Here is a 10,132-nt window from a genome sequence, read left to right as displayed (position 1 = left end):
GAAACTATTTGTTCTGTAAACCTTCACCTGAGGTACAATTTAAAAAAAAAAAAAGCAAGGTATGTCTTGAGAACAGGCAGTTCAGTTCAGAATTACTGAGCAAAATATTTGAATACTTGGAGGAGAGGGAGGGGCGCTTGGCATGGGAGAGAAGTTAGATGGTTAAGGGCTTCATATGTGAAGGAATACTTGTAGGATTGTAAACGGGTAAAGCTAGGAAGATTACTGTGGCCACTGGATGGAGGATGGACTGAAGGGGAAGAGACTAAATGCAGGGCAGCCACCAGTCAGGGCTTCATTGCGTGTTCAGGCCACAGATGATGAAGACTTTTACCAGCGCTTGTAAGTAGGGATAAGGGTGTGGGTAGGTTCAGGAACACAGGACTTGGAGGGTGTAACGAATGTGCGGATTAAAGAAAATGAATTGGAGAGCTCAAGGTTCCTGGTTTGGATGCTGAGTGGATTGATGGTGTCTCTGCTGATATGGGGACTCTTAGGAGGAAGAACAAGTTGGGCAGAATTCAGAGGTTACGTAGTTTTAGCTCTGTGCCTTCTGTGAGGCTGGGAGCTATGTCCTTGTTCTTTGCAGCATCCTGCAGTGTTGGCACATCATGCGTGTGAAGGAAATACAGATTAAATGAATGAGGATAGTTATTCACATGGATAGTCTAGTGGCAGTAAGTCAAGTATTTCACAGTATAGTTTTGGGGCATTAACATTAAGTTGATTTTTAAATCCTTGGGAGAACCCATTGCGATCGAGTCGATTCCAACTCATAGTGACCCCATAGGACAGAGTAGAACTACCCCAGAGGATTTTCAAGGAGTGGCTGATGGATTCAAACTGTGGAGCTTTTGGTTAGCAGCTGAGTCTTAACTGCTGCGTCACCAGGGCTTCTTGGGAGAGGAGGGCATATTCAGAGTAAGCACACAGAATGAGAAAAGAGCCCAGGATAGATCTAAGGAATGTCAACATTTAAAAGACACCGGAAGACATTAAGAAGGAATTGTTAGGAAGATGAGAGAACTACATGGGGAATTGGGTTAAGGGGAGAGCAATTAGAGTCAGGTAACAATGTATGTGTAAATTTTTGTATGGGAGACTAACATGAAATGTAAATTTCATTTAAACTACAACAATAAAAAAAAGAAAAACATGAGAGAACTAAATGCACATAGACTTCTAGAAACAAAGGAAAGAGTTAAAGACAGAACGGCAAGGTCAAGATAAGAATTAAAACTTGCCCTTTGGAATTGGAGTATAGTGTAGCTGTGAGTCGGAATTAACTCAATGGCAACAGGTTTGGAATTAGTATTTAGAAGGTGTTTGGTCATCTCCCTGAGTTTATAGTTTGAGTGCAGTAATGGGATCAGAAACCATATTGTTGGGGACAAGAAACTGAATGGAAAGTCGGTAAAGTGATTGTTGTTGTCAGTTGTCTTGGAGTCAGTTCCAACTCATGGTGACCTCGTGGTACAGAATAGAACTACTCCATTGGGTTTTCTTGGCTGTAACCTTAATGGTAACAGATCGCCGGGCCTTTTCTTCTGCAGTACTGCAGGGTGAGTTCGAACCACCAACCTTTAGGTTAGCAGTCGAGTGGAAACCATTTGTGGCACCTAGGGACTGGGGGAAGCCCTGGTGGTATAGTGGTTAAGCGCTACAGCTGCTAACTAAAAGATTGGCAGTTTGAATCCACCAAGTGCTCCTTGGAAACTCTATGGGGCAGTTCTGCTCTGTCCCATAGGGTTGCTATGAGTCAGAGTCGACTCAATGGCAACAGGTTTGGTTTTTTTTGGTTTAAGGGACCTGGGTGAAGTAGAGATAATGAACATGGACTGCTGTTTCAGAGAAGGATGGAGAAAGTATGGTCCCTAGGTGGCACAGATGGTTTCTGCTAGCTACTAACCTAAAGGCTGGCAGTGTGAGTCCACCCAGCAATACCACGAAAGAAAGACCTGGCCATCTGCTTCCATTAAGATTATAGCCAAGAAAACCCTATGAAAAAGTTGTCTAACACATGGGGTCACCGTGAGTCGGAATCAACTCAACAGCAACAGATAAATGGAGAAATATGGTATAGCTTTAAAAAAAAAAAAAAAAAACCTGAAAAAGCAGTGTTTTAAGGTTGCCAAAATTAAGAATGTATCCCCTCTCTTGCAAGATCATACTTGATTCTTTGGATTATGATGAAATGGAGCCCTGGTGGTGTAGTGGTTAAGTGCTCAGTTCACTCGACAGTTGGAACCTTCCAGCCACTCTGCGGGAGAAAGTTGTAGCAGTCTGCTTCTGTAGAGATTACAGCCTTGGAAACCTTAGAGGGCAGTTCTGCTCTATCCTGTAGGGTCACTCTGAGCCCCAATGTACTTGATGGCAGTGGGTTTGTTTGTTTTTGGCTTTCCACCTTTTACTGAGACCGGCTGATAATCAGATTACTTGGTGGCGCCTGGCCTAGTTGCTAAAAATTTGGCCCTCCACCCACCTGCAGTCATGAGACTTTCTGAGATTTAAATTTGGAGCACCTAGAGTCTTTTTGGAGCCCTGGTCACGTAGTGGTTAAGCCATGGCTGCTACTCTGTCCTGTAGGGTTGCTGTGAGTCGGAACTGACTCAGCAGCACCTAATAACAACAACTAACAGACTCTGTCGTTAAATCCGGAGGTAATGGTTTGTTGACTATCCTTTGCTAAGGAAAAGACAAATTACATCGCTATAGAGCAGCTTCTGGCAGGCTTTTTGCAGTTTGGGTCAGGCTTTTTACAGTTCATATTTGGCTTCCTGGATGAGAAAAACCTTAAATCAATGTAAGATGTCTGTCATTAATTTTCTTCTTCACCATGAGAGTGATCAATGCAGACTGTTACTGGAAGATCACTGTGATTTAGGTCTAGCTTTGACCATGGAAGAGGGAAGAGGAGATGGTTTAACCAGGCTTGGAATAATGGCCAAACTTTAGCAGGCAAATGTTTATTTCATTACATGTTTAAATTCAGGTGAACGATTATTAAGTGCCTGTGTGTTGGACACTGGTAAGTGCCCCCTTATATGAAGGGGCTCATATGGTCCCTTCTCATGAGGAGTAGGACGGACACATGAAAAATAGCTGTCATGCAGTAGGACACGTGCTGTCATAGGGATTTACAGGTAGTGCTACAGGAACAGGGTGAGTAAAGAGTGGTGTCTGCTTAGGTTCAGAAGGTCAGGGGAAACCACAGAGATGAAGAAGTACTCTTACAAAAGGCTGTTCTGGATAGAGAGAACGTCCCCTTGGCCCTCCTCCCCCTGTGCTTGGCTGGTTTTGTTTTTGTCTGATGACCAAGAGAAGTAAGCAAATATTTTCAAAAAGAGGAAAAATGCATTCCCGAACATTGGGCCTAATAAAGTTTATGCTTGTCCTTGGCAAATTATAAACTAAGTTGTTTGTAAGCATTTAGAAAAATCAGGTAACTGCTAAGACCAAGCTGTGCTAACCAGACCTTGTTTCCTAGTTAGATTGACTTCCCAACTGGTGACTGGGTGTGGATGTGCCACAGTATTTCCTCTCAGCCCTGGGGGTAGCCCAGCCTTGGGCCAGTTGCGTCTTGCCTTTACTAGCTTGCTACTTTTACCCTAATGTACCTGTTATCCCTGAGTGCCAAAGAAACATTGACATTTTCTACGTCTGCCATGATATGAAATAAATTGGAAAGCTAAGTTAAGAGAATATTATAGATTGACTGTATCTTGATTTTAGCAAGGCAAACAAGTGACACAAGAAGAACCATGAGCTGGATAATAATTCAGCCAGATATATTCATAGCTGGTTGATGAGCCAGACCCAAAGAATGTTGGTTAAAGGTCAGTTTTGAAGGCAGTGTCTAATGCCATGCCACTCAGCTTTCTCTGCCTATGGCCTTGGCCTCTTCCACACATTTATCAGCAACTTGAATGGAAGTATGAGAGGTATATTGATCAAATTCAAGGATAAAAAGCTGAATGGGATAGGGATAGCTAATACATTTGGTGAATTGATTGAAGAATCCAAAAGAGCAAAAACAACTGAATAAGGTTTAATATAACCAATATTAAAATCCAACTTTTCAGTTTAAAAATAATTACAAATTATTAACTATATATGAGCATTATCTAAAGTAAAATTTATAGTTAAAACTGATCATTTCTATTACATTTCAGAGAACAAATATGATTATCTGCCAACTACTGTGAATGTTTCCTCAGAACTGGTAAAGCTTGTTTTCTGTGTGCTTGTGTCGTTCTGGGTTATAAAGAAAGGTGAGTCTTGAAATGGCATTATGTATCTGTTAAAAAAAATCAAAAAATCAAAATATTTTAGAACTGGAAGGAGCATCTTACGTCATTTAGTCTAGCCCATTACTTTTACATATGAGGAAGCTAAGCTGCAAACAAGGTACTACATTAATAATAATAATAGGCATTGTTATTATTACTTGCAGAGCGGTATGGCATTTACAAATGCTTTAGCCATTTATTATCTGGTTGAATGCTCACAGCACTTGGGAAGTGTGATTACCCGTGTTTTGCAGATGGAGAAACCGGATGGATAGGAAGGGGCAGAGCCTGGACTCCACCCAGGCTTCCCAGCATCCTGCCTGTTACGCTACCTTGTTAATTGTTCCTATAATGGGTCACACAGCAGGACCTTCTAAATCATTGTGCTGTCTGACTGACATGTAGCATATTGAAAATCAGTTCCTGCTTCCTACAGGGGAGGCGGTTTAGTGCACTGGAGTCCAAGAGACTGCTCTAGGGCAGATTATTGAACTTCTTTTTAGCTTCACTTTCCTCAGGTATCAAACAAGGACACCAAACCCTTCCTGAAATGATTAGATAGTATTTGTAACGTATTGAGCATTTTGTGGAATGTGTAGCTTCCTACCACAACAAACAAATGGCTGTCCGGTCGATTCCAACTCATTACAAACCCCTATGTGTCATAGTAGAACTGTGCTCCATAGAGTTTTCAGTGGCTATTTTTTGGAAGTAGATCGTCAGGCCTTTCTTTCAAGGCACCTCTGGGTGATCTTGAACCTTTAACCTTTCAGTGAGCTGCTGAGCACATTAATTGTTTGCACCACCCAGGGACTGGGCTTCACCTCAGTTCCCCAATTGTTGAGCCTTCACGCTCTCCTGTTGCTTTGATCTTCCTTCCCACGTGAGGTCCACAGAATTTAGAGCATAAAGCTTGTCCAGAAGGATGTCTTTTCATGCTCAAGGGTTGCAATCTGTGCAAAATTTCCAGTTAGTGGAATACATTTCTTATCCCATGAAATTGATGCATTGTTTACAGGGTTTAAACTAAAACCACTTTTGTTTTCTATCTTTTCTTTCTCTCTGCTGCAGTACCTTCCTAAGTTTTTGTAAATCTGGAGATGGGACAGTAACTCATACTAGGATTAGTAAAAGCTCATTTTCTCTAGTTCCATGTATGTCAGTTCCACTTAGTGTCTCCCTTACCTGTATCCCCCGCCGGGGGAAAATCCCAGCATGAAGACTTGATATTTTTTCTACTTATTATAACTTGTTGATCTCCTTCTTGGCCTTCTGCTCTCGGAGCAGTCAGAGAAACCAGATGTCTATCCTGAGCCACCGTAAGTATTACTTGTACTGCCTCGCGCTAACAGGAATCAGGAGCCTCAGTATTCCTAACCATGTTGCTGGTTGTCAGTGAGAAAGTGCAGCAAGCAGGGTAAAGAAAGAGAGACAGTAATAAAATCCTGTATAGTCTTTGATTTCTTAAGGCTAATAGTCACTTATGGAGGCAAGTTCATAAAGTCCCTTTTAAAGAATTGTATCAGTGATCAAATGCAATTTACTTTCTCAAAATATAAGCATTCTCATCAAGACTCTTTATTGCTGTGTTTCTTTTATTTATAGAAGATCATCAAAGTAGAAACTTGAGATGTGCTTCCTGGAAGGAATTCTCCAATTTTATGAAGTGGTCCATTCCTGCCTTTCTTTACTTCCTGGATAACTTGATTGTCTTCTATGTCCTGTCCTATCTTCAGCCTGTAAGTAAATATGACAAAGAAAATCATATTGGAATAACACGAAGAATCCCAGAACTAATCTGTCTTTTTCATCGTTTTCCTTGGCATTCTTAAATTTTCGTTGCCCTCAGTGGCCTTCCTGAGGTTTTCCCAGAATCACCTGAATACTTAATTCCCCTATCTGCTTGCCAGATTCTCTTTCTGTTAAACAGTACTGTATCAAGCTGTACAAACTGCTTTGGAGGATTGCTCTCTTGGCCCAAGGAATCAGAGCCACCTCCTGTAACCATACCAGTCTGCCCGTTTTTTGAGTCTCCTGTGGCCACCAGCCTCTAGCATTAACTTCACCATCAAGGACTTCCAAACAGACTTCCATGATTAACTCAGAAAGTTATGCATTCCGTGTGCCTCTCTTACCCTTGTTCGAATGTAGTTTGTATGTGTTCTATTTGTATGTATGTTCGTTTGTTTTTTCTTTAACCCTGTTATTTTACTAATACGTTCTTTGAGGGTAGGGATCATATCCTCGCAAGTATAAATGCCATCTGTAACTCGTAATGCTAAGAATACTTCTCATCGCTCTCAGCATCCTTCATCTGATTGGAGAGCCTTTAGTAATCAGAATTGACGTTTGGGCTTCTGCCTTTACTTATTATCCACTTTGGTCATGTATGTATTTTCCCAATATTTTATAAAATCAAGCTTTCAGTTGCCTTTGTTGCCAAAATGTTTTAAGTTTCTTTAAAAAATAAATTCATGCATTTTGATTGTAAGTACGTTTTCATTGGCACTGGTCCTCCCTGTGAAACCCCTTAAATGTGGCCTCCTCAGTTCAGAGTGGGATGAGAACAGAGCTCAGTAATGTGCTGTCATTGAGAGAGCACTGTAGTGGAAGGCAGGAGCTTGACTCTTTCCCACAATTTAGAAGCTGGGTAATTGGCAAGTCCCACCTGGCCCAGGTTTCACTTGCCACACCTGTAAAATAGAACAGTGATACCATTCGGGCCCAAAGGCAGGGCCTGGGACAGTTGGTCGCTGGAAGTTCTTTCAGCCTTGTGATCCATGTTGTTAGTAAGTGCTCAGTTTATCTAGAATGTATCCTCCCCTAAATTCTTACCTTTCACTTTGTGTTTTCAGATCTGAGAATCCCTATAGCCAACAACATACTTACTCACATTCCATAAACATATTTGTTGTATTTTATTTATATTAAACAGATTTGTTCTAAATCAGACCTTGCCTAGGTTGCTGGTACCAAAGCAAGATTGCAACTTCCTTGTTCTTCCAGGTTATTGCATTGCTCTTCCTTCCTGATTGTGTGTAACCACAGGTATTGAGAAAGAATCAGCTGGCACGCTGTATTGCTGTGCCTGAGCCCAGCTGATTGGAATTAAAGAGATGCCTGGAAGGTTTGGGGCAAAGAGCTCTGATGTTTTATTTATTCCGTACCACTTGATTTAAGAGTTTGGAAAGAGTGTTCAGAGCTCGTCAGGCCAGCCAGTCTGCTTGGTTAGATGCATTTATACTGCCGTTACTGTTTGATCACGGCCACTGCTTCCCCCCTCTTACCAGCCACTTTTTCTTTCCTCATCACCTCTTACTTTTATTCTTGAATAGGGGTTCAAAAGCATTTGTCTACAGAAAAATACACTGAGAAAACCTAAAATATTGATTCCCATAAAAATTCAATAGAAAAACAACTGTTACATTCTTGGAATTGTTACTAGAAGTCTACTTTTATTTCTTTAGTTTTGCTAAAGAAATAAGAGCCATGTTAGCTATCAGCCATGTTATCTGTTTTAGTGGTTATATAAGACTGTTGATACCCTTTGGGTTTAATCAACTTATAGTGATAACAAGGAGGAAGGCAGGGTGAAATTAATCAGTAGGACTTGTGTTAAAAGTAGTTATTAATGTTGTCGGATGCAGCTATGGAGAACAGTGATATAATTCTGTACTTTCTGAGCCAAATATATGTTTATTCAGATGAATACTCTCATATGTGAAATATGACTGAATTCACAAAAGCAAGTCTTTATAAAATCTGGCTAACACCTTTGTAAGTGTTTAGAGTAACTTAAGTAAATCTAAAGAGCTGTCAGATGTGAGTTTGGTATTGAGTCACTTCTGTTCAACCAAGAAAATTGATTCTATTCCTAGAATGGTAAAGGTGCTTAAAAACTTGTGCCTCAGTGTTCTTACCATTTAAGTGGTCCTGTCAGTATCTGCCTTCTGTCCAGCCACAGAAGCAGCATTAAAGTCTATAAAGCACATTCAGAGCTTAAAAAAGTGCTTCATAAGCATGCCATGTGTTATTTTCAGAGCTAAACCTTGAGAATTGGAGCACCTCCAGATCTGCACATGCAGATTATTTTCACAGGCATTCACTGGATTTAAACACCTATTTTCAAAACCTTTGCAATAATTTGATCACATCTGACTAAATTTAGCAAGCAATAAAAATGGAATTTAATCCTCTAGTGAAATAGCTGCCCTAATGACCCTGTTTGGTTTTTGACCAAAAGCTTTTTTTGTCAGGTGAACCAGCAAACTGGGAGATTTCTGAGGTCAATACTTTGGATTGTAACTCTATCTTCTCTTTCTTTCTAGGCCATGGCTGTTATCTTCTCGAATTTTAGCATTATAACAACAGCTCTTCTATTCAGGATAGTGCTGAAGTAAGTAACTCACTGTGGGAGCATATACCCTCCTTTCAGATGGCTTAGCCTTGTTCAGTGATATACGCAGAGCTCCGAACCCTCAGGTCCTAAGGCCGGGATTTTATTCCTAGTTCACTTTGTGTATTGAGCAAGTTGTTTAGCTCAGCTGCAAAGCTACTCCAGTGCTAGCCTGACTGAATCCTCTGTAATAAGATGTTGGAAGGTTTTGAGCATCACATGAAAAAGATAATCGACTGGGTTATAATTGATATCTTAAATTTCAGTGCTGAGTTTTTAACAAAGAATTCATGAGCTGCTGCTTTTGCAGAATTGCTCTGCATTAATGGGAAACCAAGAGGTTCCTAAGATAGTTAGCACGTTTGTAATTTGGAGTTTGGAGGTGATAAAGAGTGGCAAATTCATCATTAAACTACTTGAGACGAGTATGTGATTTAAGCTTCAGCTGGCAGAGGATTTGCATGCAGAATCTTAAATCCAGTTTAGAGTTGAGGTTAGAGAGTGAGAATGATAGGCTTTTAATTTTTTCAAAATGCCGTTGCCGGTCTCCCCGAGCCCTAGGAGTGGCGTGCAGGCTTTGGGTAAATAGCTGTACCAGGAAGGGAAGACCAGGGTGGCCTGAGGAGGAGGGCGAGGTGACACATGGGTACTTACTCTAGTTCATTGTGTTACCTGATGATGATGATAAAAATAAAAGCACCTTCTTGTCATATTTGTTGTCCTTTTAATTTTACATTCACTTTCTCTTTTTAATTTCTTGTTTCTCACTGTGTTGTGTCAGAGTGTGATCTTTCATATTTATGTGTAGAGAAGAAGAATGACTTTGCGTATAAGCCTGAATGTAAAATCAGTACGTGAATTAATGAATCCATTACTGTCCAATGTACGGAATTCATGAAACATTTCAATTTAATACTGTGAAAGATGCAGGAAAAAAAATGAACATTACACTTACCCCAGTTCAGATGTTACAGTACATTGAAATCTGCTTTATGCATCATGTTCTTCATTTTATTTATGAATTCTGGAAATAATTATTTAACTAGCAATTTAAAGAATGCTATTCAAAATGTTTTGAAGTTTTTGGAAATTGACATATAGCTCACTTCGAAATATAAATACTTGGCTTCTGAGAAAATGAATGTAAGCCATGGTATTTTTTTTTTTATTATTTTTTATATTTTATTGTACTTCAGGTGAAGGCTTACAGAACAAGTAGTTTCTCATGAAACAGTAGTACACATGTTGTTTTATGACATTGGTTAACAACCCCACAACATATTAACCCTCTAAATTCTCAACTTTTTTTTTTTTTTGGTAAAAATACAGATAGCCAAAGATACACCGTTTCAAAAATTTCTACATACACAGTTCAGAGACATTGAATATGCTCTTCTAGTTGTGCTGTTATTCTCACTTAAGATGAAGGCTTACAGAACAAAATAGT

At 40.0% G+C, this 10,132-nt stretch overlaps 1 protein-coding gene across 7 annotated transcripts in view; it reads left to right on the top strand.

The window, feature by feature from the left end:
• SLC35A5 (solute carrier family 35 member A5) overlaps window positions 1–10,132 on the top strand; it is a 48,494-nt gene that overhangs the window by 13,115 nt on the left and 25,247 nt on the right. For 3 of the 7 annotated variants that reach the window (XM_023728886.1, XM_004373739.2, XM_023728885.1), the window contains 3 exons: window positions 4,173–4,271; window positions 5,895–6,028; window positions 8,618–8,685. In XM_023728886.1, coding sequence (XP_023584654.1) covers window positions 4,173–4,271; window positions 5,895–6,028; window positions 8,618–8,685 — 301 coding nt within the window. Of the gene's footprint in view, window positions 1–4,172; window positions 5,609–5,894; window positions 6,029–8,617; window positions 8,686–10,132 lie in introns of all 7 variants that reach the window. The other 4 variants (XM_023728890.1, XM_023728891.1, XM_023728889.1 and 1 more) reach the window with 2 other exon arrangements.

This window comes from Trichechus manatus, unplaced genomic scaffold (genome assembly GCF_000243295.1).
Source record: "Trichechus manatus latirostris isolate Lorelei unplaced genomic scaffold, TriManLat1.0 scaffold00026, whole genome shotgun sequence".
NCBI lineage: Eukaryota > Metazoa > Chordata > Mammalia > Sirenia > Trichechidae > Trichechus > Trichechus manatus.
This window is presented reverse-complemented; position numbering and strand designations above follow the sequence as displayed.